Source organism: Argentina silus, assembly GCF_951799395.1.
Source record: "Argentina silus genome assembly, chromosome: 15".
NCBI lineage: Eukaryota > Metazoa > Chordata > Actinopteri > Argentiniformes > Argentinidae > Argentina > Argentina silus.
The window spans coordinates 9233942-9251031 of record NC_139669.1 but is presented as its reverse complement, the minus strand read 5'-3'; the positions used below and the strand labels follow the sequence as shown (position 1 = coordinate 9251031).

General features: G+C 45.8%; 1 protein-coding gene across 1 annotated transcript in view; it reads left to right on the top strand.

The window, feature by feature from the left end:
- Positions 1 to 17090, top strand: part of LOC310816136 (teneurin-1-like) — a gene marked incomplete at its 5' end in the record, with an annotated part of 101666 nt that overhangs the window by 44386 nt on the left and 40190 nt on the right. The window contains 8 exons of the mRNA XM_083686149.1: positions 4987 to 5189; positions 7783 to 7981; positions 10203 to 10304; positions 11348 to 11542; positions 12232 to 12432; positions 14195 to 14380; positions 14734 to 14763; positions 15056 to 15202. Of these exons, the coding sequence (XP_083542275.1) occupies positions 4987 to 5189; positions 7783 to 7981; positions 10203 to 10304; positions 11348 to 11542; positions 12232 to 12432; positions 14195 to 14380; positions 14734 to 14763; positions 15056 to 15202 (1263 nt within the window). The remainder of the gene's footprint in view (positions 1 to 4986; positions 5190 to 7782; positions 7982 to 10202; positions 10305 to 11347; positions 11543 to 12231; positions 12433 to 14194; positions 14381 to 14733; positions 14764 to 15055; positions 15203 to 17090) is intronic.

The following is a 17090-nucleotide window of genomic DNA, read 5'->3' as shown; positions in this document are numbered from 1 at the left end:
AAAACGTCTTCTGATTTCTACCTCCACCAGCCAACACTGATATGTATGGTTGTGGATGGTCAGTCAGAGCTAGCGTGACTATGTCTCCTCATGTGTGCAGTCTCAGTTGATCTCCACCCCCCCCCCCCCCCCCTCCTTCCCTCTCCTCCATCAGCCTCCATCTGTCTCCTCCCTCCGTCTCCTCCATCTTGCACCTCCTCCCTTTCCTCCATCCCTCTGTTCCAACCCTGCCTGTCCTCTTAGGGGTTCAGTGGGAGCCCTCCACAGTCCTACGAACATTAAAGGCTTTTTAATTAGTGCTACATTAATTGCCATTCGCCCCTGCGATAAGCAACCTCTGGCTGTACCACACACACACACACACACACACACACACACACACACGCTCCTGGATATGACTTGAGCACATGAAAGCACTCGAGCACTGACAAGTGTCGTCTGCTAGAGTCTTTCATTCCTTAATGAACCCCTGTTTAGTCTCAGGATAATTCTACCATAAACACAGAATGCCGGATATCTACATTATGAAATAATGGAAAATGACATGGAATAGCATGTTGCCTTATAATAAATATACAATGAGGTGATGTGTAATGTAGATCTACTATTATACCGGCTGTAGTTTGTTAGATGTTGTTGTTGTTGAGTCTGTGTTGCAGTGCTTATCACTCAGTTCATTATGTGCTCTGACAGTCTGGCTCAAGTCCATCAGTAGACGTGTGAAATATGTTTGGAGACTGAGGGAGGAGCACTTTTAAAGAGCACATCAATATTCCGAGCTGTGTGTGAATTGGGATGGGCTGGTGGGTGGGTGGGTGGGCGGGAGGTTGTGTGTGTGTGTGTGTGTGTGTGTGTGTGTGTGTGTGTGTGTGTGTGTGTGTGTGTGTGTGTGTGTGTGTGTGTGTGTGTGTGTGTGTATGTATGTGTGTTTTAACACACTGATGGATTGGCTTCTGGCACATCAGTCTCATTGATCTGCCCATGCTGTGATACAGTCTCAAAATACCACACACCCACGCACACACACACACACACACGGCTGTCAGAACTTCGCTTAAAGGCGTAGCACCTCAGTCTTTACAGCCAGACCAGTGACCAGATATAAAACAACACTCAGAACAGGGAAAACAGCCTAAAAACATGATTGACATGTGATACAGCCAACATTGACCCAGAAAACCCAATTTTTCAATACACCTCAGCAGGGAGTTTTAAATTATAATAATTCTCGAAAGTCAACCCACATTTGGAGATGAAACTGATAAACTGTTATTGTAGACTGTAGTATGGATGGTATTGACCTGTCTAGTGCAGGAGGTAGAGTTGGAGGAGGGCTGACAGGGGGAGTCTGAACGGAAGGATCTGGAAGGTCAACAGAATGTTCTTCTCCTGACTCTGACTGATAGTAATTTGGTGGTAAAGTAGGGAAGGTGGCTGCAATCTTATTAAGGCACCTGCTCAAAAAGCTTTTAATTGAATTCCCTTAATTATAGTGACCTGGACCAGTGTGATATTTTTATAAATGTGTCCTAAGGCGAGCTCTTTTGGATAGTCATTAATGTTGTCTGTCGGTACCAATTTTGAGTTTCACACACACAAATGCACGCACATACTCACACAGGTACGCGTGCAGGCACGCACGTGCACACACACACACACACACACACACACACACACACACACACGCATGCACGCACGCACGCACACACGCAAGCACACACACATCCCCCACTGGTTCTCTCCCCATTGTCAGACAGGCCCTGTGTTGAACCACTGGCCTGCTTGACACTTCATTAGAAGCTGAGGAATAATACTATTAATTGGAAAGACAGTTCAGTTCCTTTGAAAATAGATTACAGGTGTAAACCGTATTACCCCAAGGCAAGGGAAATTAATCAGGTGTGGTGTCAGAGAGTCTCCAGCTCATCTCATCTCTCTCTCTCTCTCACACACACACACACACACACACACACACACACACACACACACACACACACACACACGGCCCAGTGTTAGGAGATGACTGATGACAACGTGTGGACTTTTCTCTGTTGCGTAATACAGCCATTAGTAGCTGTGAATGTGTCTATCCTAATGTAAAAACATTATGCTAATGTGGGCTTGATACTGAGCCTCTGTGACACTAGTTCTTCTGATTGGCATGCAAAGGGAATGGCACAGGGAATGTGTGTGTGTGTGTGTGTGTGTGTGTGTGCCTGTGCCTATGTGTGTTTGTGTGCTTGTGTGTGTGTGTGCGTGCGTGTGTGTGTGATGCAGACAAAGATGAATAACCATGGTATCATTAACTTCACCTCATTTTTTAAACAAGCACATACTTTTGCATATTGATGAGATTTCATCGCCTAACAAATGTGGCCACAACAACAACAACAACAGATTCGTACTGTACACCTGTACACATTTCTGATATATCCAATTTCCAGCCAGAAGGCATCAGTAGACATGCTCTGCAGAAGCTATGATATTGTTTCTGTAAACAATCCTGGAGTGACCATCTCTGCCACTCTGGGATGATGTGTTGATGTAACTCTGTCTTGACTGACAGCCGTAATCATGACTCCCGGGGCCGCTCAGAGGAGCCCCAGTCATCTTCTGTTCCTGGATTGAAATGCCGTGAAAATAGGATGCCTCGATGCCCTTCGGAGACAATCACATCCAACTGGCCCGCTCCCATGAGCCTTGTCTATTCCCTCCTGATTATTCCAATTCATTGTGATCCAGCTTAAAGGGGAATGGAGTGAGGGGAAACAATAGAGGGATGCAGATGGGCTTTTCCTCCGTTTGCATCAGCAGGCATCACTCTATATGCCGTCCTCCTCTCTTCCTTTGGACCTCTCTCTATCCTCCTCTTCCCCCCTTCCTCACGGCTGACCCCGCAGGTCTATCTGTCCCTCTGTTGCATCATTCTTCTGAGAGGAGCTGGGGAGTAATTACCATCAGAAGGACCCGCCTGCCTGGCGGAGCGTTGGCGGAGCGCTGTCATCTCCTATTCATCTAGTCAGGAATAGATAACAGGCTTCCCGAGGACATGGAGCCCTTCTCACCACGGCCTCTCTGTCTGTGCTGAGGTGGAATGGAGGGATGGGGTTGACTGGACAGAGACACAAGAGCGCACACGCACACACACACACACACACACACACAAAAACACACATACACACACACACACACACACACACACGCATGCATGCATGCACACATGCACAAACACACGCACATGGTTACACACACACACACACACGCACATGTACACACACATGTCCACGCACACACTCTGACACAGACACACACACACACAGGCTGGCACTGAGAGAAACACACTGGCACTGAGAGAAACAGGCTGGCACAAAGCACTTTAACCAGGGAGACAAAGAGACTGGCACACCTCCCTGCCACTCTGCGAATTGTGGCCAGCTCTCTCTGTTATAATGGCAGTGTTCCTCCATCACTCTATTAGGACATCTGTCTCCTTCTCATAGAGATGCTATTATTTCTGTCCCCTGCTGCTCTTTCGGTCTCTCTCTCTCTCAATTAACACTTCAATTCAATTCAATTTGCTTTGTTGGCATGACATACATTGTAGCACATATTGCCAAAGCGGACAAAATGGTGATAGTTATCACAGTATTCAAATTACAACGATGATAATACATATAATACTACAATTGTAATGTGTAATCTCTCTCTCTTACCCTCCAAACTCAGTCTGCTTCTCTCTCTTGCCCTCTCTCTCTCTCGCTCCCCCTCTCTCTCTCTGTCCTTTTTTCTCTCTTTCTCTCTCTTCCTCTCTCTCTCGTTCCCTCCCTCTCTCTCTCTCTCCCCCCTCTCTCCCTGTGACAGTGGTCCTGGTGATATATCTCCCCTGGCCTCTCTCTGTCTGTGTGTGTCTCAGTAATGTAGTGGCAAAGCTGCAGGCGTTATAGATTGAGAGTGAATGGCCTCGTCCATGAATCAGCCCTTAACTGTTCCTCTGCCTTTGTCCTGTAACGACCCCCTCCCCCCTCCCCTGCCCCACCAGTCGCCGTATTTCCTCCATCTTAGTTTAGGACGAAGGATATATCTCTCAATAAAGTCGATCGAGAGAGAGAGAGAGAGAGAGAGAGAGAGAGAGAGAGAGAGAGAGAGAGAGAGAGAGAGAGAGAGAGAGAGAGAGAGAGAGAGAGAGAGAGAGAGAGAGAAAAAGGGAGGGAGGGAGGGAGAGAGATTGAGAAAGAGAAAGAGAAGGTCTGATGCTTTCAGACACAATAGAAGTGGCCAAGAGATAAGGGCAGTGAAGAGGAGAGCAGTTCATTGCTATGGAACCTTCACAGGGCCTATTCTCCCGGGGATGGAACCTTCACAGGGCCTAATCTCCCGGGGATGGAGCCTTCACAGGGCCTATTCTCCCGGGGATGGAGCCTTCACAGGGCCTTTTCTCTCTCGCACAATGAGCAGGTCCCACTCTGACTCCACTCTGTCCTTTCCCGCCACCAATGCTAATGTGTAACTCGTGACAAAGAGCCAGCAGACAAAAAACACTCTGTGTACACAATGCCTCTCCATGTGATGGTTTAAAAAGCTGTGGTTTTGTGATGGCACTGCTCTAGACGGACCGCAACCTGCCATTATTATTCTTATTGAGTGGATGTGAATTTCATATGAGATTAATATGAGATTAATGAATGAATGTGTAATGTGATGTAGAGTTCTTCAAGAGATCAGGATGCCAGAAACAAGTGGTGGTGTTTTTTTTCTTCCCTGAATGCTTTTAGTCTCTGTGGTACACTGTCACGGCTGTACAAACACATGCAGGGCTGTGATGCAAATGGTTCTACTGTGACCAACTCCTCATAAGGTTTCTTAACTCTGAGAAAGAACAAAATATAGCCTTCCCTATATTATTTGTAGAGAATTATAAGTAAACTTCACCTGTTCTCCTCCCTCTCTCGTGTGTGTGTGTGTGTGTGTGTGTGTGTGTGTGTGTAGATAAGTGGGTCCGTGGCCGGGCTATAGACCGAGGGGAGGTGGACATTGGGACCCAGCAGACCCAGGCCATCCCTCCTGGTCTGTTCTGGAGGTTCCACATGACGGTGCACCATCCCACCTACGTCAAGTTCAACCTCTCGCTGTCCCACAACGCACTGCTGGGGGTCTACGGACGGAGGAACATACCCCCCACTCACACACAGGTAAGCTGCTGTAATGTGTGTGTGTGTGTGTGTGTGATCTTTTGAAAGCTCTTTACAATCTCAGATTATGGTCAATATGTCGATATTACATTGTTCATATGTTCAGGTGTGAGAGATTGTGTGTGTGTGTGTGTGTGTGTGTGTGTGTGTGTGTGTGTGTGTGTGTGTGTGTGCGTGCGTGCTTGTGCGTGTGTGTGTCTGTCAATGACATTGAATCACCCGTGATGGCCAAAGGCTCATGTAGACAAACATATGCTTCCAATGACCTGGAGGCAATGAACAAGATGACTGCTAGTCTGGTCACTGTCAGGTCATACAGACACACCTGTCACACACACACACACACACACACACACACACACACACACACAGACACACAGTGAAAGCAAGATCCAGTAGAGAACACCATAGCCACCAGCTTTACATCACCACACACACACACAGTCATATAAACTCACACACATAACCGTATACACTCACATGCACGCACGCACACACACACACACACACACACACACACACACACACACACACCTCACTCTTAGTCATCTGCTGTTTAACATCATTGCAGCCTGGCTCTCCTCTCCATGAAGAGGTCTAATTAGCTTTTTTTTTACACTGCTGTGACACACAGCCCTCTGTGGGAATAAGATGTACAACACTTCTAGTTCAAGGAGGCTTGGAGAGGGAGAGGGAGAGAGGGAGAGAGGGAGTAGAATTGGTAACACTGTGGTTCTCTGTTTTACACTCCAGTGTTACTATTAGCAATCACCAACACCACTCTTACAATTAGGTTCAGATTTAGAAAATGGAATTGTCACACAATTGGGTGATTGTGACACATGATTATTTTGCAGCTTTATGAAAGATTTTGACCTACCCCTGTGCGTGCGTGCGTGCGTGTGTGCGTGCGTGCGTGCGTGCGTGCGTGCGTGTGTGTGTGTGTCAGTCTGAGCTGCTGTGGACATTCAAGTTTTTATTCTGGGATATTTCAAATGTCCTGCTCCTTGGACATACAGTATGTGAGGTTGACTCCTATCCTGTTCACACTTCTACTATAAATATTTCAGAATATTAACAAAAAGGTTTGGATATTTGTTGGGTTATACAATGGTTGTGGCTCATCTGTTCATATTTATATCCTTATACGTAGGCGTGCATTCACATGGATGTCAGATACAGTACATGTCATATATATGGAGTATATGTTATATATATATATATATATATATATATATATATATATATATACACACACCAATAAATGGAAAGTTATGACAGGTGAAACCATGGAAATGGCTGTTGGTCCACCTCCTCACGCATAATCACTCATAATTACTTTGTGTGTCCTTCTACAATACAATACCTTCATTTGTGGTATGGGAGGCTGCAAAAGTGTCAACACTTCCAAAAGAGAGGAGCACTCCCACCACATCTGTTGAATACAACTGGATCAACAGATTCCCTCCCTCCACTCCCCTCTATCTACTGTAAGGGTTTACCCTTAGTGGGGGGGTGTCTGTCTCCATTCCTGTCAACCTACCTTGTGCAAAATCAAATCAGGACATGAGTCTGTTCCTGTAGGTTATAGACTGAGTCTGTTCCTGTAGCGGCTATAGACTGAGTCTGTTCCTGTAGGTTATAGACTGAGTCTGTTCCTGTAGGTTATAGACTGAGTCTGTTCCTGTAGCGGCTATAGACTGAGTCTGTTCCTGTAGCGCCTATAGACTGAGTCTGTTCCTGTAGGTTATAGACTGAGTCTGTTCCTGTAGCGCCTATAGACTGAGTCTGTTCCTTTAGGTTATAGACTGAGTCTGTTCCTGTAGGTTATAGACTGAGTCTGTTCCTGTAGGCTATAGACTGCAGCTGTCTGCCGCTCTGCATATAACAACATAGTTCCAAGGTATTCATTTATTCCAACAATCAACGTCCTTGCTGCATGTTCCAATGCTAGTCGTGTATCAGCGGAGCGGGCCACTGCCAGCTGATGGGGGGGGGGTTGATGGCAGCACAAACCAGCTATCTAAACGAACGTGCGCTTTGAGTTTCCTAATTAGGTAAGCGCACTTTTGTGTTTTGCTCAAAAGTTCCTTTACACTTGCGACCAACATCAGGGGCGTGACTAATCGCAGCCATGTGAGGGAATGTGCAATTGTCCAGGGATTAATCATACCCTGAGGAATGTCACAATGAAAAATGCGTTGTGGAGTGTTCACAGTCCATTTACTCCACTTGGAATGTGTTGTGAACAACCTCATTCAGGTGATATTGCCGTAACAGTTCTGTAAACGTTTTGGAGTGTTCACATTCATACAATAAGCTGTTGTGCCAGTTCCTTTGGGACAAGTGTGCTGTACAACTGTTTTAGAAGCTCCAGTGTAAACAGTATACTCAGCGATAAGCACTAGAAATCACCATTGATTTATCAAACATAACAAATGGTACAGCACATCATGGACGCCAGCTCACCTGCCACTGAAAGTCGCTCTGTTCAAGAATGTCCTTTGTATTCACTCTAACTCTACGGTTTTCGACTTTGCTGTTGTCTTCACAGTGTTTTGTTTTTTTTCTTCTAAAACTGTTCTGTGTTCAGTTTGACTTTGTGAAGCTGCTGGATGGGAAGCAGCTGCCGCGGGGTCTGGCTGATCCTGGATCAGGCCCTAGAGGTCTGCTGCTGAGCACCCTGCAGGAGACGGGCTTCATCGAGTTCATGGACCCTGGAACATGGCACCTGGCTCTCTACAATGACGGCAGGAACCTGGAGCAGGTGCTGCTACACAGCACCCCTATAGGTGAGGAAGGGGAAGCGCACATATTGTACACCTCAAATACATGGATCTACTGTACATAGCAGTGAAGGCTGGTGGAGGTAGAAATCGGAGGAACATGTGTGTTTGATCCCATTCCTCGTTCCATTCCATGCATTACAATGAGCCGGTCCTCCGATTTCCACCTCCACCAGCCTCCGCTGCTGTGCACACGGCCACAGGAGGAGAATGATAGCTCCTCTGATTCTGTGGGAGGGTCGGAATAGCATTGGTTGTGAGTGACACAAGGATGAGTGTTAATTGTTGTAATTGTATGAGACCTGAATATAGACAGGTAGATTTAGCTAGATACTGATAGAAGTTCACGTTGTTTTCCTTCTTCACTTTTCATAGTGGGTGTCAGATAGGTGTGTGAGTGGGTGGGCGTATGTCAAGTTGGTGTATGAGAGCGTCTGTGTGTGTGTGCACGCGAGATTGGCGTGTGTGTGTGTGTATGTGCGAGATCAGTGTGTGTGTGTGTGTGTGTGTGTGTATGACTGCGGTGTGTGTCAGAGTGTCTGTGTGTGTGTGCACGCGAGATTGGCGTGTGTGTGTATGTGTATGTGCGAGATCAGTGTGTGTGTGTGTGTATGTGTGTGTATGTGTGTGTGTGTGTGTGTGTGTGTGTGTGTGTGTGTGTGTGTGTGTGTGTGTGTGTGTGTGGGTGTGTTTGTATGACTGCGGTGTGTGTGCGTGTGCATGTGTGTGTGTGTGTTTGTATGACTGCGGTGTGTGTGTGTGTGTGTGTGTGTGCGTGTGCGTGTGCATGTGTGTGTATGTTAAAGAGAGACACAGAGAGATAGTTAAGTGAGTGAGAGTGCTGCCAGCGTGGGAGAGAGAGATGATTGCTGTTCCTCCTCTCCATCAGTGTGACAATGACTAGTGATGGAGGTGAAAATTGTTGCGCTTACCATTGTGACGCTGTGGAGAAAAACACTGCCCTGCCCGCTGCTCGCAGGGGCCGGCTCATTAGCATGTGTCACATCCATGCCTCGGGGTGGTGATAGGTGACACATGCGTGTCTCGGAGCAGGAAGAGGATGTGGCGTGAGTGTTTCAGACAGAGTGGGAGAGGTGTTGCGTTCTGTGAGGGTCTCTCGTCGGTAGAGCAGGAGTGAAGAGGAACAGCCTACTCTCTGAGGGCTGCAAGTGTGTGACTCTCCAAAAGACGGATTCATTGACGATCAACAGTGTGTAGAGCAGGGCCATGTGACAACCCTGCCATCTCTGGCTATGACGACACGTCTTTGTGTAGCTCACCGGGGTCCTTGGTAGAGCATGGCTCTAGATGCTAAGGTTGTGGGTTAGATTCTCGCCGCTTTGACCATGTATACAAAAAATGTATACTATATACTGTATACTATACTACTATACTATGCATACTATATTGTAATTCACTTTGGATTACATACTGTATATACATATATGTGTATATATATCAGTGGAGTCTGGTGGAGGTAGAAATTGGAGGACAGGCTCATTGTAATGCATGGAATGAGGAATGGTATCAATGTGTGTGTGTGTGTGTGTGTGTATATATGTATATACACATAGAGTATATCACTGCACTGTGTTGTCTGTGTCTCAGATACCATACATGGTCACTTCAATGAGAGAACACTGAAGCACACTGTTTAACAGACTACTTGATTGGTACCCGAAGGGGAAATATGATCAAACGCACTCAATTTGATGAGACACTTTAGTATAGATAGAATCAGTCCATTGTCAAAGTGATCTCTCCTCTGCTGTGTTAGAAGGTAGAAATCATAATGTTCTTTCTCTAACCCGAAACTGCCTCTCTCAATGTTGTTCAGATCCAAACATGTTTTTTCTGGCTCTATGCTGGTAAACATTTTGATCGTTGATTAAGTGCTGATGATTGTACATTATGTAAAGTGTTTTTCAGCAGTAAAAGCTGTAATGTGGTTAGTGTTACTGAGTGTAAGTGAGAGCTTGGCTTGTTCCCCAGAGGGCTATAACAGCAGGATCAGACTAATCTAATAGGGCTTCTGTGTCTGGAGAACTATCCATCGCTTATCAGATCTCTGATTCAATAATAGTATTTGTTTCTGAAACCATGGTCACCCTGTGTGTCTGTGTCTGTGTGTCTGTGTGTCTGTGTGTGTGTGTGTGTGTGTGTGTGTGTGTGTGTGTGTGTGTGTGTGTGTGTGTGTGTGTGTGTGTGTGTGTGTGTGTGTGTGTAGATACAATGGATGACTGCTCCACCAACTGCAATGGGAACGGGGAGTGTGTGGCTGGACACTGTCACTGCTTCGCTGGATTCTTGGGACCTGACTGTGCCAAAGGTCAGTACTGTCTGTGTCTGTGTCTGTGTGTGTGTCTGTGTGTGTGTGTGTGTGTGTGTGTGTGTGTGTGTGTGTGCTATAGGATAGATGGAGAATATACTGACTTGTTTATCCATAACCGCTTGAGCCACTCAGGTCTGTTAAAAAGTCTTTATCAATACCCTCTCTGTCATATCTGTCCGTCTGTCTGTATCTCTGTCTGTCTGTCTGCAGTAATGTATCTGCTCCGATGTCAAACACATGATTTATTCATGTCTGTCTTCATTTATTCACCAACACCTCCTCTCTCATTTTCAAATGTTTTGATCTTCTCAATGTGAAAATTAGGGATATTTAGGAACGGTTGTGAAAAGCGATACTTGTCGGAATACGTGAGTGAGTGAATGTGTCGACGTCTGAGTGAAAGTGTATTCGAAGAATGAGCTCTCACACACACACACACACACACACACACACACACACCAATGGACACACACTGTGCAAATCTCCAAGGCTATACCGCTTGGATTCCAACATCACACGATTACCAAACGCAGAAGCTACATTAGCGATCTTTAATCTATTGCTATCATTTCTGTCCATACACCACCCACGGTAGCTGTTATTACATCAGTTCCACCTTCCTCACTCTGCATGTAAATCTCTCCTGCTTCCAGCCTCGTTCTCTCCTCCTCTCCCTTCTTCTCTCTCTGCTGATCTCCCGTTTTCATGTGTGTGTTTATGGCAGGTTAGAGTCAGCCAGAGGACGCTGGGGGGGTTGTTTCTGAGATGCTTGGGTTGCCGTGGTAGCCAGGCTCAGGTGGTGCTTCAGTAAATTGAAACAGCGTGAGGATAAGCCAGAGAGAGTGTGTGTGTGTGTGTGTGTGTGTGTGTGTTTGACAACACAAGGATTTGCTGGATATGCGCGCTGGCTGAGACAGCGCAGCCCCACTCACATTCTGTGACTTTACTGTGCGCTAATACACTGCAGAACTGTGTGTGTGTGTGTGTGTGTGTGTGTGTGTGTGTGTGTATAATCTGTGTGTGTGTGTGTCCTGTTGCAGACTCGTGCCCTGTGCTCTGCAGTGGAAACGGTGTGTATGAGAAGGGGAGGTGTGCGTGTTTGAGCGGATGGAAAGGGGCGGAGTGTAACGTTGAGGAAGGGCAATGCATCGACCCCACCTGCTCCAATCACGGCTCCTGCATCCAGGGAGTTTGCATATGCAGCCCCGCCTACAAGGGAACCAACTGTGAACAAGGTATGGAGCAGTTTACTCCATCTACTGTATGTTATACCAACATACCAGGGGAGGCTGATGGAGGTAGAAATCAGAAGGACGGGTGTTTGATACCATCACCCATTCCATTTCATGCGTAACGATGAGCCCGTCCTCCGATTGAAAGATATTGATAGTAAATACTGTAGTAGACCTGCGGTAACTGTAGTAACCGTGGCAGCTGGAGTGAAAGTGATCCAGGATGTGACCTTGAGGCCAGGAGGCGGAGCAGAGCAGAGCACTACGCTGGGCTAGAGTAGAGGGCTGTAATTACACACTCACACACTCACACAGCCTGGCTCACACACTGACACAGATATAGATAAATGGGGAGCACATTCTTAACAAATGAAATCATTTAAAATCGTGTTGATAAATGCATTAATCACAGTTTATAGATTGCTTGCTGACATTAACTAGTGTGGTGATGACGGTCAATAAATGGTGAGTAATTTAAAAATTCTGAATGTTATTATAAAGAGTTACTGATATATCTAATGTCCTGGAACAGTTGCAAGCATGGTTAACTTTGGGATTTTATGCAAAGAACACTGGTTTCACACTCATGTGAGCTGATGATGGTAATAATATGAGATCTAAACCCCCCTTTTCTCTCTCTCTCTCTCTCTCTCTCTCTCTCCCTCTCTCTCTCTCTCTCCCCCTCTCTCTAGTGGACTGTGCAGACCCTCAGTGCAGTGGGCACGGTGTGTGTGTGCGTGGGGAGTGTGTTTGTTCTCCAGGGTGGGTGGGAGTGAGCTGTAACGACCCCCTGCCTGCGTGTCAGGACCAGTGCTCTGCTCATGGTACCTACCTGCCCGAATCTGATACCTGTGCCTGCCAACCCAACTGGACCGGACCAGACTGCTACACAGGTGACAACTGCCAATCCAGAACACCACACTCAAAACACACACACACACACATACACACGCACACACACACACTCTCTCATAGCCGAACCCAACTGTGTGTGATTATGATATTCATGCATGGGCTTGCTGAAGACCTTTTTCAGGGAATTTTTCTAATACAACTTGAGACGTGAATCAGAGCAGTCCAAGGCTCCACACTGTGGAATAAAGTGTATTTGTGTGTGAGTGCCTGTTTTTGCGTGCGTACGTGCATGCATTTGTGCGTGTGTGCATGTGTGTGTGCGTGTGTGCATGTGTGTGTGTGTGTGTGCGTATGTGTGCGTGTGTGTGTGTATTTGTGTGTTTGTGTGTGTGTTCTCCTCCATGCTGGGCGTAAATGAGATTTCTCCTCATGACTCTTCCCCTCCAGCAGACTAGAGTCTCCCACGCTCAAACACTCTCTCAACTCTGCATTTACCACACACAAAGTAGTCTCTCAGCCTCATGAGAGGACAACAATGGCTAAGGGCTCTGTTAGAGACTTCTTTATTGTCAATGATTTGGCTCCAAGGCCTCAATCTCTCTCAAGACAAGTCAGATACGTATATGCCGAACATTAACCAAGTTTCATTTGGAAAATAAGTGTATTAAATAGCAATATACCTTAGACATGCACACCATTATAGAGTCATGGATTTTCCTCCTCAGAGGTGGGAAAACGACTGTGGTGATATAATTTGGGTTGTAACATTTTCTCACCAACGCCGAGTTGTAGCCTGAAAACATCTGCTACACTGTATTAGCATTTTCAATCACATCCACAGATGGTGGGGTCAGATTAGTGGACATCCTAAAGAGGGGAACAGCAGGATGATCCAGCAGAGGGAGGGAGGGAGATGTGTGAAATGAACAGCGCAAATGCTGGAGGTGTGAGGTGTGTCTTTGTCCTTGAATATGGCCAGCGGATGCTGACAGAGGGGGAAATGGTCGTTTCAAGCCTGCGAGTATTTTCCTTTCTTTTGTCCTCGATATATAGCTTATAGCCTAGTTTTATATTTTCTTTGACCTGCGGTTAGTCTGACACACACATGCACACACACACACACACACACACACACACACACACACACACACACACACACACACACGCACACTATTATTACAACCATACTGTGAATATAGTTACAGTGAATGGTGTATTGTTAGATTTGAGGTGAGTGCTCACCACCCCATAGCGTTGACTGTATTCATGTACTGGAGAGTATGCAAATCACAAGCCATTCAACTATATTTAGTGCTGAAAGCGTTGCTTTACTGTGAGCACTGCTGTATGGACTGCTGTTCCTCAGCTCCGCAAGGTCTGGACCTGCCTGCATTTTAATCAAACGGTTCCCTCACAGGGGAAATGATATATATATATATATAGGTCTTGTTAAAGCATGGTTAAGCTAATGCCATTCTGATAGAGACCGGAAAACTCTTTAAATTGAAATTACTTTTTTTTTTTTCTAGTAGATAATGAGAGAGAGAGAGAGAGAGAGAGAGAGAGAGAGAGAGAGAGAGAGAGATATTAACACATGCTCCAAATCATCAGAACGGTAGAAAATAATAACAGTGTGGAATTGGAGTCCCTGCAGTTTAAATATGCACTGCAAATATGAATCATTTACCTGCTATTATGGATTCATTCTCTTTCTCTCTTTCTCCCTCTCCTTCCTCCCCTCACCCACACACCCTCACCCTCACACACACACACACACATACACACTCCCTCCCCATGCAGAGCTGTGCCCGGTGACATGCAGCAGCCACGGTGTGTGTTCTGAGGGCCAGTGTCAGTGTGAGGAGGGCTGGGTGGGCGCGCCATGTGACCAGAGGGCATGCCACCCCCGCTGTGAGGAACACGGCCAATGCCATGACGGGACCTGCGTCTGCCAGCCGGGATGGGAGGGAGAGCACTGCACCATGGGTGAGCTGTTCATTGGGGGTTTGTGTGTGTGTGTGTGTGTGTGTGTGTGCATGTGCAGGTGTGCAGTCTCAGAGGCTGATCTAATGATCTCCCTAGACACCCAGGGTTAATGTGATCCATATGTACCAGACCCTCTGCTTGTTATCCATTAACATATAAAGCAGAATGTAACAGTCTCTCTCTCTGCTTATTAAACATATGATACATATTCTACACCAGTCCCAAACTCTTCTATCTTTATGCTTATTAAACATGGTTCATAAATAGCTCTAACTCTTTCTTTCTGCTTATTAGGTATGATTGATAGATTCTCTCTTTTTAACTCTCTCATATTATTTTTCCTCATTATGCAGTTGCACACGATTTGGATGTTGTAGTGAAAGGTAATTATTTTTTGTTCGACATCGTTAATGTTTTTGTTTTACCCCCTGCCCTCCTCAACCCCCCCCCCCCCCCACACCCCCCGCACACACACACACCTGTTCTGTATTTTATTTAATTTTTTTAAATCATCTTCATATCTTTCATCTCAGCAGGGTATGTGAATATCAAAGACATTAGCACAGATACAGGACACACCCACACATATACACACACACACACACACACACACACACACACACACACACACACACACACACACAGTATCATGTTGAGTGATTGTGTGTGTTGTAGATGGGTGCCCGGGGCTATGCAGTGGGCATGGCCGCTGTACCCTGGAGCAGAGTGGGTGGCACTGTGTCTGCCAAGCTGGATGGAGCGGCCCTGGCTGCAGTGTCGTCATGGAGACAGAGTGCAACGACGGAACTGACAACGATGGAGGTACAGTATGATCTACTTATGCATCTATCTATCTATCTATATCAACACTATTTGTCTGTCCGTCTCTGTCTGTTTCTTTCTTCCTTTCTCCCTTTGGAAAATGAAGAGATTCACTGCCCTCTCCTCCCAGCTGCTTCTTTCATTCTCTCATTCACCCTTTCATTCCTTCTTGGCTGTCCTTGTGAACTCTGTGGAGAACTGTAGAACCCTGCTGGTCAGATCCATGCAAGAGTCTGTAATAGGGCCCCAAGTCACAGATACTGTATCAATGCCATTTCTGTGTGTGTGTGTGTGTGTGTGTGTGTGTGTGTGTGTGTGTGTGTGTGTGTGTGTCTTGTATCTGGGCTAATGTCTTTGATATCCATATACCCTGCTGTGATGGAAGACACAAAGATGATTTTCTAAAAAAAGAAATACAAGGATATTAAACTAGATCAGACAGGATGAGGATATTTGGGCAATTAAACCAGAACAGACAAACAGCGGATATATATGTGTGTGTGTGTGTGTGTGTGTGTGTGTGTGTGTGTGTGTGTGTGTGTGTGTGTGTGTGTGTGTGTGTGTGTGTGTGTGTGTGTGTATATATATATATATATGTTTTGGCTGTTTTGTTTCTACTGATGCCTCTGGACACATCTTCAGTGATGTTCCTGGAATCATCGGGTGTTTTGGGTCTTTCAACATCATACACCCTCCTTCAGGTGACCCAGCCGGGGCTGATCAGACCCCAGCTTGTGGCCAGGTGGTTAGCTACTTATGATACTACTTATGCTACTTATAGTACTGCGGATGGCTCTCCTCTTCCTCTCTCCCTCCCTCCCGCCAGACACTTCATCCTCACTTGGTGGATCTTCAAGCCGCGATCGTTCTTGTAGATTTTTAATTTTATATATATATATATATATAATTATTTTGACAGTGTGTCTTTCGTCAGAGGTAATCTTCTGATTAATCTGATGTATTAATGATACATACTGTAGATCCAGATGAAACCGTGAACACCTGGACAGTGGGTTTGATTGAATAGTGCCATGGGTGTTAACCTCCTCCCATGAACACTATAGCAACGCAAGCGCAAATTCAGTCCTCTCTTTATGACAGTAATAATATGAGATCTAAACCCCCCTCCTCTCTCTCTCTCTCTCTCTCTCTCTCTCTCTCTCTCTCTCTCTCTCTCTCTTTTTATCACTCTCACTCTGTCTGTTTTTATGACTCTCACCCCATTTCATCACCCTCTCTATCTATCTACAGTACACCATCTCATCTCTTCTTCACAACACAACCAAATTAATCTAGAACCCTCAATATATAGATATATCTACTCAAGGAAACCATGCCGACAAAGTAAAAATGCATTTCCACATGATTCAAAGGCTTTGTAGATAATTATACCACCTTGAGTCTCTCTTAAACAGTCCTATGGAGACAATTAATCTCTACTCTTTCTCCACCACTCATACAGCGGCATTATATCGTGTAATCAAATCCAGCTCTCAGAGACAATTGACAGATAAACACTGGGCTATCTCTCTCTTGTCTGAAGATGGACAGAGATGGTAGATGCTATCAGTCCCTATCAGGGAATAAAGCGGTACTCATCTGTTTTCAATTACTCCTCTAAATCAGACTGGAGGATCATCAAGACTGCCAGTTCGTTAAAAACACAATTTATAACCCAAACGAGCCTTCAATATGGCACACTGCTGTGGGCCACATCTCACAGAGTCTCCCTTTCTCTCACAAACACTCTCTCTCTCTCACTCCCTCTCACACACAAACACACACACACACACCCAACATCTCTCAAACCTGAAGATATGAAGAAGGTAATATCACCATATAGCCCATAATCTGAGATTGTAAAGAGCTTTCAAAATATCTATAGACT